The following is a 17083-nucleotide window of genomic DNA, read 5'->3' as shown; positions in this document are numbered from 1 at the left end:
CATGCATTGACACTTGTCATGATGCACTATTTATGACCAGCGGGGGCCCGGCATCCATTTTGATACGTGGCTCGCGAGTTTCTTCATTAATCAAGCACTCTCCAGATCTGTTTTTCCCAAAGTAAGCAGCCCCAAAGATACTCAAAACTGATGACAGAGTGAGTCATCTTCAAGTCGGCGAACCCGGCCGGCCCCTGACACATTTCCAATTCAAATTGTCTCTGGAGTTTTTGAAAGCTACATTTCGTTTAATGAGGGACATCTTTTAAAAAAAAAAAAAAAACCTACATTTCTGACATTAAAAGACAGAATTATACCAAATCGACTAGATATAAAATTATCTGATAAATTATGTTCACATCATCACAAGATAAAAGTCATCCCTCCCACCGGAATCCACTGGTCTCCAATTAGTACATGAATTTTAGCCCCCCATCTCAAAAGTGTCTAATCAATTATTTAGTAAAATGGCAGAGCGGACCTTGATGAGACCATGAGGAGAACATACAAAGTGGAAGGACTGTCAAGCTATGCTATCTGCGTGGAGACGAAGCGGAAGGGCTGCTGGAAATTCTGCCATGCGGCTAAAGTCGAGCAGCAGAGGAGAACTTGAAAACACGCGGGCCCTTTAGCCGCCATTAGCCGTTCGACAGCCGAGTGTTTGGTCAAGAAGACCCTCATCGGCGCGTGCTTAAACATGTGTTGAATGTGCGTTTGATGACTGAATGAATTATTCATTTTACATGTTAAGACACTGAAACACCACGGGCCAAACATAGCGGGGTGAGCCGCTGGAATCCAGCCACACATAATAATTCAATTAGCATCAGTCTAGCAGGAGCACTTGCTGGCTGACAGATGGGCGCCTTTGTAGTTAATGGCTGTCCCGGAGTACATCTTGCCAGAGACTTAAGACATCACTGATATTCAAATGGCAATATTTAAATGGTATACTACAGAATTAAAGCCTCCGCAATTAGATGGTCCGAAAGCGCTGCTGTCGCAATCCCAAGATGAGACCACCGAGGATGTTGTGCGTTTCGGGCAGCGCCGAGGACATCAGCGGGACTGTTGGAGGTTACATAATCTCATGGGATCTGTTCATTTGTGTCCACTGTAGTGGATGTTGGTTTTTGGTCTACTTTTTTGGTCTTTTGAATCTCTTTCTTATGTGTTTGGGTGGGATGCAATTTACTTTACTGTGTCGCTAAGATAAAATGGACATAAGAGTGGACACAAATTAATGGGCGGGTATATTTTATATTAGGACTGGGGGGGGAGTTGACCAAGTGGGGTGCGTCCGAGTTAAAATTAGGTCGTGATGCCGCCACCGTTGCAAGGCCCGACTTCAAAATAAACGCCACCTAAGGCATTTTTGTCAGTGCACTATTTTGTGTGTTGTTTTTTTTTAAGTTGGCCTATTTCTGTCAGAGAGTGGATGTAAAGACGCACGCAGGTTGACTTGCCAAAATGTACGCAAGTACACAACACCAGTGAGCGATAATGGTAGATGTTTAGAAAGTATTCACACTATACTTCCTAATACTGTAATTAAAACAATACTCAACTAAATGTGTAATTATTTATGCAAGCTTGACTGTGGATGAAGCTCTGCTTATGTTCTTCTTTCACTGACATTACTACATGTATTCCTGCAAGTATGATCCCTAAATCAGTGCAGGGAATATGGTAGTACAATGAAATTCCCCTTAAAGGGACACTGTGTTTTTCATTAAAGATATAAGACTTAAATGATTATAAATTGCAAATAAATGTGTTCTTAACGACCAACAGTATGTTTAAAATATGAATAATTGACTCTCGCGATGAAATGATCAATCCCTTGCAATCATGCAGTCAAATGTAGCACTTTAAAGTTTTTGCTTTTTATGTTATTTTATTTTGTCAGTGCATTATTATTTTGATGGCTCGTTAATGCAGTGCCTTCATGGAACGTATGTTGCAGGAAAAATTACCTGTAGTGCAACTACCTGGTGACTTTTGCAGTTGCAACAGTTCACGATATTAGGCACCACCTGGTGGCGAATGTGCACGGGGAAACTTTTCTCATGCACCCACTCGATGACTGAGAAGCTTCCCAATGATGCTCAGTGAGAACTTAGTGTTGATTTAAAGAACGACGTCAATGCATGTAAATAAATATCGTCACAAACTACGGATTCCGCATGAAACACATATATTCAGTTACTGTATATATGTTAAATATACTGTATATATTGTTGTTCATTTGCTGTTATATGCTATCGACTTATGGTGACAGGAAAAAGAAATCATTTCTTTCTTCGACAAGTAGGCAAATAACATGTGTACTCACTTTATGGGGCATTTTTTCCAAATAAAATACATGCATTGGCTCTATGAAAGTTGAGAGTTCTGCAACCTGTACGCGTAGTATTGTAGTATTTTGGAGACATACCTGACATTGCAGCAACTCCTCTGTTAAGCTTCTCACTTGCTCCTGCAGTTCCAAAACGCAAGGTGCGTCTGCGAACGACATCGTGGCTCCAGAAATGTAGTTTCACTCTTGTAATCGCACTTTTCACAATATTGCTACAACCAAGCTAGGCATGCTAAGCGTTAGCCAGCCGCGAACGTGGACTCGTTCGCTTCAAGTCTCTGCCATTGTTAAAAACTCCGCCTCGGATCAAAGTGTTTCAAACACATCGCGTTTGAAATTAGACATTATTGATCATGTCTGTTTCGATGCTCACGACGATTGTCAATAGCATCCGAAAGACTTTCTACTGTTGACGTTGTTTTTTTACGGCTTCCTCATTTCAAACTAGCCCGCTGTTGCGCAGCGACGTCATGACGAGACGACGTTTTACGACAGTTGAGTCAACATACGGCATTGAGAAAACCAGTGACAGAGACTGGGTTGATGGTTTTACAATAATGTGAGTTTTTTAAATGTCTTACTGCCAAAAAAGCACGCATTTCACAAGACCAAAAAATAAAAAATAGAACGCCCACTGCCCACTTTCCTATGATAATAATATTCAGTTTTATAGGCAGTCTACACCGCCTGTTTTTGTGCACATTTTAATGCTCTTATCTATTTTAGTGTGGTATTGCTTTCATTATCATTTTAAAATACATTTTTAACAGACAATTAACAAATAACAGACATGATTCCATAATTTTCACCATTCACTCCCAATTGCTTCAGAATTTGCATTTGAACAGGAACTATTATCCAAAAAAGAAGTTAAACGATTGATCGCTTTGAACCACAAAAAACATTTTTTGTTTACAATATAAATGTCACATCCCCAAGGAAAAAACACTAATTCTTTCCACAACTGAAGAAAATTCCTCCATCAAAAAGTACAGACATAGTAATATTAAAAAGGCAAAGATTTAAAGAAATATGACGGTTGCGCTATATGGATAGACATCTGTCTTGCATGACAACTCCATTTCATGTGGCTAATACGCTTCCCGTCTTAAGGTCAGGGTTCAAAGAAAATGAAGAAATATGACAAATAGTTTCTTTTCAGTCACATAAATGTTATTTCATCTGCTCCACTCAATGGACTTTGCATGTCTAGGCTGTTTTGTTGACCCAAGAACGCAGCCTGTCATTAGAATGCTCATTTGCGAAAACCCATTTTGGCGGCACTAAATTGCCGGATAATGTGCAACATCTGCCTGCGCCCTCCATTAGATACATAAACGGACACATGATTTATTTTTATATTCCCTCTCTGCCTTTGGTCACAGGAATTAATCACAATCACACATCAATGAAACAGCCTTGTTTCTGGCCGCAGACAATAATAAATTGGAACATTAGCCTGTACTGTCATTCTAACACTTTCTACAACCTCGTATGATTTCCACCAAGTTTGAACTACGCACGCACCTCGTATTTGCAGTGCAGGACAGATTAAAGCGCGTAAATGGGAAATCCAAGCAATCATTTATGTATATTAGCTAGGACATATTTCTTGAATTTAGGGTTAAAAGTATACGTTTTCAAAAACCCTCCAGCTTTGCCTCTGGCCTGGATGTATCAAACCCGCAATGACAGCTGAGCTGCTTTGATACGACCAATGGGAAAAAAAAAACAGTCTTTGTAATTCCGCAACAGTTAATATGATCATTTAAAAATATCAAATTTTTAGATACAATTTTCAAAAGTATCAAACTTAATGTCAGAGCATGCCTTGGAAAATGTTCATTCATCTAAGTCACAGGTGTCAAAGTCAAGGCCCGGGGGCCAGATCCGGCCCACCATCTCACTTTTTGTGGCCCGTGAAATGCTGATTTGACTTCAAGTTTCTGACTAAAATACCAAAATTGCAAGTTGTCTTTAAGTTTTAAAAATTTGGGGGAAGAAAAACAACAATTTTATTATACCCCAAATCGCTTTTAAACAGTTTTTGCCGACTTCTGATTTCAAATCTTGGTAAATGTGTGACCAACAAACTTAATATTTATTTGAAATCACGGTCATTTCGCCCCTCTGACAGAAGCTATAACTACAATGCGGCCCAAAATAAAAAATATGTTTGACACCACTGATCTAAGTCATTGTATTAAACTGATCGCATTGGGACGAATTAAAGTGTAGAATCTCTGACGTGGGAAAAAAATGCTGAAACACAATGAAGATCAGTAGTATTGACTTCATTCACATTATTAATATATTATTAACTTTAGTACTCTAGTCGTTGAATTTGGTAAAGTTATCAATTACCTCAGGAATTAATCATTTTTGAACCTAGTTCATTTGTATCAGCCATTTTTGGAGCCTCCATTAGTCAAACACTCCAAAAAAATGGGGGAGTAAAATACTAAAAAGTCAAACCTGTAATTTAATGCATGGATTCTTAAAAACGTAAAAATACGTCATTGGGATTGAATGAGTTCAAAATGTCACAGCCGAGCAGAGTTCCTGAAAAGTTTTGATTCCGCCGTATCATTCGCTCAACCGGCGGAGGATGGCAGCCACAGACGCAGTCATGCAAATGCGGGAGCAAGAAAAATCCCCAAAGTACCCGACGACAAGCTCCAACGCTGTGCTGACACACACAGGCAGGCGGCGTAAGGAGGAGAGGCACAAAACAGCACGCTCCGCCGAGAGTTGTACAAAGCGCGTCTCCGCCTGCTGCCTCAAGGTAAGTGGGGATACTGTCATGCATTAATGGCGTCTGCCGCTTTGATGCTGAACAACCTGAGAAGTGCGCTACATGACAAAAGGCGCTTCAAGTACCAAAGGAAGAGCCACTGCACAAATCACAAAGTGTTTAGTAGAACATCCGTCCCGCTGGGTGAAAATGAGACTTGAACTCACTTGAGTCGCAGCTGATGCCTTTATTTGCTAAATGGCTTTGTTCTTGTTTAACTTGATGTGATAAGACTGTATCAGACGTCATCGCTTCTCAACCGGAGATGTTTCAACAAGTGTGAGAAGATTCCAAAAAGGAATGTTCCACAGTCAAGTATTCCATTCCAAACTATCTCAGAGTTTTATTGGCTAAATTGGCTTTTTTTTTCTTTTTTTTTTTTTGGGCAGACTGGTTAGCAAAACCGCCTCACAGTTCAGAGTTCTCAGGTTCGATTCCGGCCATCCTGTGTAGAGTTTGCATGTTCTCCCCTTGCCCATTTTTCTCTGGGCACTCTAGTTTCCTTCCCACATTCCCTAAATAACGCATGGAAGGTATAATGGGCTCTCTAAATCTCTGAGTTTGTTATATTTACAGACAATGGTAAATGCAGCACCTGCAGCACCTCCGCTTGCTGCCTGGTGACAGCTGGAATAGGCGCCAGCAAGCCAGCGACCTCCGTGAGAATAAACGGCTAATGGAAATGGATGGATGGATTGATATTTTTTCAATAGTCTTGACATTCAAATCCAGGAATTTTTCAGATTTTTTTTTTTTTACCTACTACTGTTTTTTTGTTTTGTTTATTGCCTACTTTATTATTTGCTCGATTATGGAATGTAATCTGCTCGGGGAACTGATCATAATAAGGATTTCTTTGTGCGGTATTACTGCGCATATGACAATAAAACTCTTGAATCTTGAATTTTATGTGTAGTGCAATTACACATCGGCAGCACTAGGTGATGCAATGGTGTTTGAAAATGTACTGTTTTTGTTACAACATTTAAAAGCACTATATTAGATTTTCTGATAACTGATACCTGGGCATACCAGCCACTTCTACATTTTAGCATTTAGCATACCAGGACGTTTTACAGAAATACCAGGACTACGCAAGACCCCACTTATCACCCTCTCTTATTACATTTCCCTCTTGCAATCTGCAATATTTTGGATGCTCCAAATGTAAAGAAAAATTATAATTAGATTAAAAAACAAAAGGTACAAGTACCCGTTGTTGCCCGCTTCTGCTAGCCGCTAATGGAAGTGTTTACGTCTCACGGTGCGCATGAGACATGTGGTGCATTCAAATGCATTCAAACATTATAAATTAGGTCAATATTTATTTACTCATGTACTTATTACCTATTATTTAGTATGGAGGTTTGTATGAATTAATTAACAACGATCTGCTGTAATCCACTGACTAATTTACGTGGTAACAGTCGAAAACGGATGAGTACCGGCATTTTTTTCAGCCCCACTTAAAACACCTTTTAAAATGACAATCGACCAATCATGGCTCAGCTTGCAAATGGCACATTCAGAAAGGGATTCTTTTTTTTTTTTTTTTGCTTCCCAAAGCAGCATTTACACAGAAAAAAAACGTAATAATATATTGCATATTATTATTGACTCCCTTCTCCAGTAGTTTCTGATCAAACGTGATCAGGAATATTGCAGTATTACTATTCATGAAGTAAAATGTGAAATGATGGATAACAATAACATCCTTCTTTCCATTGGATTAAATCACGTAATCTTCTCCCGCTATGCAGCCAGAAGACATCAAAACAAGTTTACCCAACTCTCCACTAACACTACTCTCTTCTACTGTTGCTATCATGTGCATATCTGGAATCATGTGATGATTTTCCCCCCGTGGTCATGCCTTAACCACAGGCCCGGCGAAGTGGCATGGACCATTATTTAACTGATGACCTTCTGGTCCTCGCCCTAGAACCATCATAAAAGAATAATTGATCCGCTTTCAGGCCACCTCCTGAAGGCAGACGCACAATATGTACAACATATAATATACGTACATGTCACCGACGCATCAGCGGTCCCGTGCATCTCATCCGCTAGAACATCTCAAAGTGTGGGAACGAGATTTGAACATTTCCCAGGGGATCTTGTCCTTTACTTGCTAAAAGGGTAAATGGCACTGTTGAGGTTTGTGTTTAAAGTTCTTATTTCCCCCGAGGGAAGGAAGGAAAGACCAAGGACTTGGGACATTGATTGCCCACTGTAAAGGTTGCCCTCGTGAAAAACAGCTTCAGCAGGAGCAAAGTGAGCCCAGCACCTGTGTCTGTCTCCCTTTTTGCTAGTTTGGACGGATAAAGAATGTTTCAAAAAGTTTCGTTTGATTGCTCATTTCCACTTTGAAGTTTTGCCGCCGATCGTTACACATTTTCACACTGATTAGATAAACAAAACTGTATTTTGGGGTGGGGCTAAAACAGTAGTTTAAAGTTGGAACAATATTAAAATGTGAAATGATTGAGATTCATGGCAACACCATTAGTTAGCACAAAGAAAATTGAGTCAGTGAGATTTTTTTTTTTTGCGAAATTTGTCCAATAAAATAACGTCTAATACAAATTAGATTATATTGAATGGCTAGCCAATTTTCACATTTTTTTTTAAACCAAGTAAAACATTTGTACAATGACCAAGTTTTATCTTTTTTTTTGACAGTCAACATTTGTTTTTATTTAAATATAAATAGAGATTTTGGACAACTCCCTATAAATTTTGGTCAATGAGACAAAGTGACATCAGAAACAACACATTTGAGTAAGCCTGATTCGTTAAAAAGTGATCAGTAGGAACAGCAACTATGGCAGGCTGTTTAAACTGCTGACTATAAAGAATATTAGCGATAAAAATTGTAAAAGTAAACAGTATTCTTTTTAACATTAACAAAAAATAGCATTGTAAAAAAACGTTCATAAACTGTTAACTACTTTTTTACAGCACTTATACAGGTTAGTCTGAAACTGAAAGAAAAAATGCATCAAAGTGACCAAATTAAAAAAAAAAAAAAACATAACAATCCTTATTTCATTACAACTAAACTTCACATGGTAAAAACAAAACATTTTCTTTTGGGTGCTTCAAGCCATTGTCAACTTCAAACATTCAGCATGTGCCAGTTATACATGAACTCATGCTGGTAACGCTACTAGCTAATGCTAATACATGCTAACACAGAACCTCCGCCTCTTTTGAAAACAATGTCTCCTCTCCCACTTTTAATTGTACGCGAGTAAAATTTCAACTCGGCCATTTTGGTCACTTATTTCCACCGGAAAATCCTGCGATTCTAACAAAGCCGTGTTCTTTGTATACCTCGAGTATCTGAGGAACGGCTAACCGGCTAAAGTGACCTTTCCAGACTTTTTACAGCATGCGCCGCTGTCATGAGTGACTGGAACTTAATGAAGAGGTGAACCTCAGTGGGTTTGACTCCTGATGTACAGGGGCACTCGCTGATGGCTGTCCCAGGAGGTGGCAGGTTCAATAGCTCATTATCATTACCATCATTTAGACCTGCTGCTTGAGTAATGAACAGTGGGGGGACTTGTCACCGCAACAAATACACACACGCGATGCTCACTTTTTGCATTAGCTCACTGTTCAAACGGGCCAAGAGCAGCACATAAGGATTTATTGTTATTATGACAGAGTTACGATCTAAAAATGATCTTCCCGTGAAATTTGAGTTTCAGAGGATTTTTTTGTTCCATGTTCGGCCTAAATGAGGTAATCAGATGGCCGCGTTGATAAATAGCAAGGAAGACAGGCTGTTTGTTTTATTTTTGCCTGAAACTAGAGGATTTCACTAGTACAGAGTTTTAGAAAGAAAAACATAGGACATTTTAATCTGAAACTTAATCTCAGCCTGAAATTCACACTGTTACAAATATCGCCTTGAAAGTTTTTATTTTGGCGGGTGAAATCTTTATCACTGAAGACGTTTGGTTTCTTGTCAGTAAATGATTATTAATTCAAAGTGTATGTAGTTTGTTGGGATGGGAACAGACAAAAGTGCGGTTTGTTTCTTTTTTTGATCCTCGCAAAACTTCAAAGATCAAATGGAATGGAAAAAAATGTATTTTACAAAAATATAATTGTAAGGATGAGAAGGCTATGACAAAAGAGGCAAAATCGTACAAAGAAAAATACATTTCATGTGAATACAGTCAGATTGTTAGGGGGCTAATTACCTTATATTTCGGACTATAAGTCACAACTTTTTTCTCGTGATTTGAGCTCTGCGATTTAAAGTCCAGTGTGGCTGATGTGTGTTTTTTTTCTAGCCACCAGGGGGCAATCTACTGCTCAAGCAAATGTGTGTATCTGTTCCAGGTGTTAATTTATGGAACAACTATGAAATAGATATAGATATAGAGATATTTACATACTGATGGTGCAAGTGTACCTAATACTGCGACCCACGCGTTGATTTCCACACTATGTGGTGCATGTGGGCTTTGGCTCATATAGAAGTACGTAATATCTCGTTTAATTAGCAAAGCCAAGCGCTCGGACTAACAGGCATATGGTCTTCTTTCTCCCACGGCCACGGCCAAGCTATGAATATGCATAGCATGGGACCTGGGTAGCTTGTTATCCGCAAATGAATTCAACACAGGACTAATCCCAGGCCAATAATTTACCCCTTGACCAAACATGCAAGTGGGGCTTCCGGATGCTTGACTTGCTTGTAACGGCTACCTTGGGATTGAGCTGTCTGCGTCCACCTTTTTCCGCCCGTTCAGGACAATCGATTTGGATTTTGGGTGCTAACCAAAACAGCAGCACCGTGGAGGTGGTGCCCCTGCACCTTCACGTTTCTGATTTTCTACTATGTCTTGTTCAATAATAAGAAATCAACGTAACGGGGAAGGTATCAGGTAACAGTGTTGCGAATCTGTGCTAATGCTAGCTTTCTCTCAGGAGTAGAAATCATATGCATAAGAGGGTTGCGTGAGGTAGAGTGAGACATTCAAGTCCAAAATTTCATGTGATTCACTGCTTTCTTCTCCTTCAACCATGCTAAAAGCTTATGGTAACCGTGTTGCATGCATGCTGTGGGACATACGTTCCATGAATAATAATTATATCAGATGTTATGTTAATTAAAGCAAATGTTCCCTGCAGTTGCAAGAAACAGCAACGAAATACATTGGGCCTAAGGACAAGTTTATTTAGGATTATTCAAAATTTGATGTGTGATTGTAAACTATTCTCTCTCTCTCTCTCTCTCTCTCTCTGTATATATATATATATATATATATATATATATATATATATATATATATATATATATATATATATATATATATATATCGAATGAAAATGCAATGAACAACTAAAGAAAGTTACAAAGTAGTCAAAAGTCATCATAAAGAAATGTAAACTGTATTTACATACACACATTTGAAAATGGAGAAGAGGAAGTATAAACTTATCAGGTCCTAGCGCTTTAATCTCCCTCAAATAATCATGACATTAAATATTTCATGCTGTATTTTTTTCATTTCAGAATTTATTTTATGCCAATAATATTAAAGATTATTATAGTGATTATTAATATACAAATGTCTCTTTTGTCAAATTGTCACTTTTATTGGTTACCTTTATTCTACTTTCATTATTTCATTTAGTCTTTTTTCAGGTTTTACTTTGATCTACTTTATGATTTTACATACTCAGTAATGTTTAATCAATTGACTGCTAGTGTCTTGACTCTAGTTACTTATTATGTTACCATCTATTTTCATGAATGTGTTTTGTTTCATAACAATGCCAGCATAATAATAATAATAATAATAATAATAATAATAATAATAATAATAATAATAATAATAATAATAATAATAATAATAATACATTCATGATAGTAATAACAATAATAACCAGCTCTTCCTCTTTCCTATATTTTTCAAAAATAAATATTAAAGTCACGGTAAAAACAGACAAAAACAACAACAGAAACTAATGATTCATCTATCCATTTTCTATAGCCGCTTAACCACAGTGGGGACAGCACTAATATGCAAATATATATTTTTATGCATCCTTTTTTTTTGGTGTATGAATACGCCACACTTTCGTGCCACAAAATCAACTCATCATCAAACAAGCAAGTAAGTCACGCAAGGAAGCGCAAAGAATCTTGCAGACACCTTCCTGCAGCGCTGCGCAGGCGGATAACCATCCAGGGGAGTGCTTGTGCGTGCGTGGGGGCCCGGGAGGCGTTTTTTTTCTCCCTTTTTTCTCCTTGCTTTTTCTCAAGGTAGGACAGACACTTTCGGCTTGTAGGGCAAACTGGAAGAAAAAAAAAGACGAGGAAAAAGAAGGCGACGTCGTGATTGCGCGTCAACGTGAGATTTTGGCGAATCTGCGGGACGCGTGAGTTAGTTGCGAACAGACGACCCTCCAACCCACAAGCCGGGTTCGAAGACCCCCCCAGCAAAAGAATCGTATCAACTTCAAGTTTTGTAATCGAGCGCCGATTCTCCGGCAAGCGGCGTGCAAACAGCGACGAGGAGAAAGTTCCCCGCTTGAGGGCGAAAGCAGACTTTTGGTGTGCTGGAGGAGGCAAAGTTTGCCAACGTGCCAAAGGAGTTCGTCGTTTCTGTCAGATGCGACATGCAGCCATGGTAATGACAATTTTTCTTCCGCTATTAAGCTTATTATAGGTAGAAAACAGCGAATCATGAGTTGAAGCTAGGTTTTACTTGCTTTACTGTGTGGTACGTGAACGCATCAGAGCAGATGAAAAGTGGTCATGCGTGTATCATTTTGAGCGCCTTTTATTTACAATAACATTTATTAATGACGCTTGGCAATATACAAACAAATCACACAACAATACACATGAATAATTTCTATGCATACTTTAAAACGTAAAAAAAAAAAACACCGCCATAAAAATAACAAAAGTAACAACTAACGGCATATAATTCACTTTTAACCACCTGCAGAGTGATTTATTAACGTTTAACGCATTTCTACTTTAACGTCACTGTCGAGCATTACAAATTTATTTTGTTGCAATTCCTTTCCAATTTCCTTTGGGGAACTTCCCGAAACAGCACCTTCTGATGTGGTTGTTCATTATGGCATTAAAAAAAAAAAGACACACACAAGAAAAAAACAATGGAATAAAAGTTGTCCTCTCATCAGAATTATAAAGACAAACCAAATGTAACACACATACCAATGCCATGTCCATGTCATACAGTTTAGCGGACAACGAAGAAGAAGGAGAGAGCAGAAATAACGAAACGGTGCCAGATGAATGACCCCCACTTTAAAAGCGCCGCCAAACTACCTTCACACATTCATCAATGAGTGTGTGTGTTGCGCAGGATTTTTGGCCTGACCTGTGTGAGTGTGTATGTGTGTGTCGAGGATGCTTGTGAAGAATTCCAATTTACATTCCAGGGGTGTCATTTCATGACTTTTATCTTTGTGCTCCTCTTTTCACTGCCCGTGCAGAAGACATGTTTCTATGTGTGTGTTCCTGTATGGCTTTACTTGTGAGGAGCGATTTGGGTTTTCTACCGCCATAGTGAGGACATTTTAGAGAAGCGAGGACATTTTGTGAAGTTTAACTAGCATCACAGCATATCACAGCAATAAACAGTTACACCCCCATTGGCTGTTATCAGAGCAGGGGTGGCATCAGAGAAATCTAATTGGCCATCACATTACTTATTTTTTTCTTGCCCAATCAGGTTAATGTTTGGATTGAGAAAAGTATCATCATTTTGGATGATAAAATACAACTTTTTTCTCATGATTTGAGCCTTGCAGGGTTGTTTTTTTTTTGTTAGCCACTAGGGGGCAATCCTCTGGTAAAGCGTGTGTATTTGTTATGGATGTCAATTTGAAATAAAACAATCATTGTGCCATTATGTTACAAATGATGGAAATTCCTTTGATTTTCTTATTATACAATAAAAGAATCAACAGGGAAAACACAATAGGGAGCTGAAATTTCCAACAGATGATTAAAACATGTACAATTTCAAAATACAATGATTCTAACATTTCTACGCAATTGCAGCTGGACATGTGAGATTTTGTGCACAAAAATAATCATTGTCCAAATTTTGGACCATATAAAACCATGATTACAATTTTTGAGATGCATTTTATGACAGAATTTCCTGCTATTTTTGCAACATTCCTTTGAGTGGTGGTCAAACTATGTCAAAATACAGAAAATTCTTTCTTGACATGTGTTTCACCTCAAGACTATAGGTGGCGGTAAAGACCAGTTAATGGCTATGTCTTGTGACAGACCATAGCATTTTTCAATTTTTTTGTCGGTGTAAATAAATTCAACCTTCATACGTATGGATAGAACTGATGCCATTTAACAAGGAGTGGTTGAAGGAAAAAAAAATATTCGTAAAAACCTTAATGCCTATAAAAGCATTTACAAAATTAGGGACAAATTGCAATGTGTGTAGTTTGCAAAGTGTAAGCACAAAGGTTAAATAGAACTGAAAAGATGTGAATCAATGGCTGTGTTCAAAGAGTTTTGAAAATATAGTATTAAAAATATAAAAAAATATAAAAATAAGATGAATAAGATGAAAAACATGTAATGTTACATCTTATATGAAAATATGTTGGTGCTAAACAGTCTGTAGAAGATTGGATGTTGCTTTAAACAGGCTGTTAAAATAAGATTAAAAAAAAAAAAGTCCATATACCATCCATCCATCCATTATCGATAGCCGCTTATCCTCACAAGGTTCGCAGGCTTGCTGGTGCCTATCCCAGCTGACTATGGGCAGAAAACCCACGCAGGCTAGGGGAGAACATGCAAACTCCACACAGATAGGCCTCAGCCTCCATCTACTATCTTTCCGCCTAAATATCTGACGTCACTTGCGGCTTACAGTCCGCTTCAGCGTATCCATGCCGAAAAATTCGATATTTGCTCAATTTTTTCTGCTACGATTTTTAAACCGTTGCTGTTTATACTCCGAAATTAATGGTAACACTGTTAATTTTTTGTTGAGAAACAGCCCGCGCAGCATATCAACATCTCAGGCAACGTTGCTATCAATGCTTCCTTCAGCCAATCACGTGGTGCCGTGAGGTGGAAGGCAAAAAAAAAAAAAAAAAAAAAAAAAGCTGAGGTTGTCAGCTCGGTCGTGATTCCTGCGGTACTTGGGGAATCATGAGAGGGGAGAGAAGTGTGTGCGCCGAGCCGCCGGTTAGTCGGTTCAATAATCTCCCGGACAGGTGGGCCGGTGAAGACCCTCTCCGCCGCTGCCCCTTAGAGAGGCTGCTAATGAAGAGAAAGGCTGCTTAGAAGTGCTCCGCTCCGACCCCATCAACCCTACCCTGTACCCCCTGCTGGCTTTTTCTGATTACTACCCAAGACCAAAGCACTCCATCTTCTCCATTGCGCCGACTGCCACGTCCCCTTTTTCTCTCGATTTGAAATCAAACGATATTGAAAGACTGATTTTAATCCAACAGTTTATTTTCAGTGGTTCTCAAACGGGGGTACGAGTAAACCGCGGTTTCAAAAAGGCACGTAAGGGTGTGTGAGAATTGAACAGGGAACGGGCCATTTTTCTTTTCAACTTAAGAGCAAAGTAATGGGAACATGAAGCAAATAATTGGTCATTGTTAAAGTGATTCTTTTGCAATGCTGTTGTGTGCCTTTTTTGTTGAGTTTTAAACTGATGTAAATTGTCATGGTGATTAATGATTTTCTGAACATTTTTCCCAGACGAGCCAGAAATAAAGTTTAGATTTGCTGAATAAAAAACACCTTGAGATACGGACATAAATGTAGTTCTAGAATGAACTAAATCATACATGGATGACACAGCATTGTTTTGTTTTGTTTTTTAACGATAAATACTTGGATACTCAATTAAATTTGTTTTCAAGTTAAGAGCAAATGAAATGGAACACACACACCATTGGCATGGAAAAGCACTTAAGGGTATGTGAGGTTTTAACACGGTTTTTGCATATCATTACATAATAATATGAGGAACAGTGAAAAAATTACCGTATTTTCCACACTATAAGGCGCACCGGACTATAAGGCGCACCCTCAATGAATGGCAAATTTTAAAACTTTTTCCATATATAAGGCGCACCGGATTATAAGGCGCACCCTCAATTAATGACATATTTTAAAACTTTTTCAATCACAATATAGTAATACTCAAAGTAATAACAATAATAACTCAAATAATAAACTCTCACTAGCATAATAAGTCAATGTCATTATGACAACATTGTGTAGCTGTAAACACACAAAAGAAACAGGTAAAGCTTACTTTATCACTTCATTCCCCACCTACCAATCACAATCTCAATATTGATCCATATATAAGGCGCACCTGATTATAAGGCTCACCATCAGCTTTTTAAAAAAAATTAAGGCGTTTAGGTACTCCTTATAGTGCGGAAAATACGGTACATTAAAAGACTGTTTCAATCTTGTTTTGTTGATTTAAAAACAGTTTCTGGATTAATTTTATAAAATCGACTTTCTTTCACAAAAACTCACGGTTTTTGGGCATTGTCCCAGTATAAATTGATCAAAATTGGAGCACATATAGCATATCAATATTTCAAATAGGTTGTTATGAAAATCTTAATTGTAAAAAATACATTTATAACTGAAATGCAGAGGTAGAAACTGAAGAATTGACATGGCGATTATGTATTTTTATTTGTTGTCTCCCAAAAATGAAAACTCCTGGTTTACGCGCCGTATAAGGCGCACCGGATTATAAGGCGCACTGTCACCTTTTAAGAAAATTGAAGGCTTTTAGTGCGCCTTATAGTGCGGAAAATACGTGCGATTGGGGAGATAATCACAAAGTGGCCTCCATGTTTATCCATCCTCCACGAAGCTCCGCTGCGAAGTTCAAACCTCAGCGATGCACTGCTGAATACAAACTATGCGAGACACGCGGGGAAGGAAGACGGGGAAAAAAAAAAAAAAAAAAGACATTTTTTTTAGCGGAACTTTATCCAGACAGTGATTTGAAAGCAACATTCTTGCGGCGTATTTCTCCATCCAGGGGAGGGGTCGCCGCTGCGGCCTTTTGGCCCCGGTAATGTCTCAGGTGGCCCCACGGTGCATCTTGGCCGCGACAGACGAGGTAATATTGTGAAAAGGGAGCGGAGCGGTTCGAGGGTCACACACCTGTGGAGGCTGGAGATGGAAAAAAAAAAAAGTTGCAACGAGACACCGGGCTGCAGCGGAGGCGGAGTACTTAAAACAAATTGCACGGCCGGGTTCCTAATTTTAAGAAAGCAGGGGGCGAGACGTTAATAATCCGAAACAATAAACACCTAATAGATATAATTAGACGTCTCGCTGCCTCGGCGGCAACGGCGTAAGAAATTGAATCCTCGCGCCTCGCTTAGATTTTAATTTCCTGCGAATACATTTTAAAAGTCCCGGCTACCTTAAATAAACAATGGATGCTGATCAACGGGCTTAAACGGCTGTTATGACAGGAGCATTTAGCGTGTTTTTACTCGAGCCTTATCACATAGATTTCTGTCTGCGGGAGTTTAAACGCGCTAAAAGATAGCCTTTGCCTCTTACCGATGGCTGTCTTTAATCAGATTACCATCGAGAAAGACCGCAAGATGTGTTTAAGGTGTAACCGAAAACTTGTACTTACAAGCGCTCCCCCCCGCCGCCGTTTTTCAAGGCTTCGGATGAAATGCTAAGCTAAATACGAAAGGGTGGAATAGAAGGAAAAAATAGGCCAACGCGCGTGGTGTGAGACAGGGAGACAACGAAAAACTTGGGAGACGCAAGACTTTGAGCGCCATAGACGTAGAAAGACGTCGTCGGTGACACTTATTTTGTAAATGCTTTTAATGGCATAATAATGAAAGTTATTTATCAATATGGTTTTCCATTC

The 17083-nt window shown here is 38.8% G+C and overlaps 2 protein-coding genes across 4 annotated transcripts in view; one reads left to right on the top strand and one right to left on the bottom strand.

Moving 5' to 3' along the window:
• Positions 1-2751, bottom strand: part of cntln (centlein, centrosomal protein) — a 103221-nt gene extending 100470 nt beyond the window's left edge. For both annotated transcript variants that reach the window (XR_015866163.1, XM_088419660.1), the window contains exon 1: positions 2438-2751. Coding sequence is in view for 1 of the 2 variants with exons in the window: in XM_088419660.1 (XP_088275786.1) it covers positions 2438-2518 (81 nt within the window). In the remaining variant the exon portion in view is untranslated. The remainder of the gene's footprint in view (positions 1-2437) is intronic.
• An 8833-nt stretch (positions 2752-11584) lies between these two features.
• Positions 11585-17083, top strand: part of bnc2 (basonuclin zinc finger protein 2) — a 206001-nt gene continuing 200502 nt past the window's right edge. For both annotated transcript variants that reach the window (XM_088420295.1, XM_088420293.1), the window contains exon 1: positions 11585-11809. In XM_088420295.1, the coding sequence (XP_088276421.1) occupies positions 11792-11809 (18 nt within the window). In that variant the 5' untranslated portion in view covers positions 11585-11791. The remainder of the gene's footprint in view (positions 11810-17083) is intronic.

The sequence above is a fragment of the Hippichthys cyanospilos genome, chromosome 7 (assembly GCF_059441005.1).
Source record: "Hippichthys cyanospilos isolate Australia breed blue-spotted pipefish chromosome 7, RoL_Hcya_1.0, whole genome shotgun sequence".
In the NCBI taxonomy this organism is placed as follows: Eukaryota; Metazoa; Chordata; class Actinopteri; order Syngnathiformes; family Syngnathidae; genus Hippichthys; species Hippichthys cyanospilos.
This window is presented reverse-complemented; position numbering and strand designations above follow the sequence as displayed.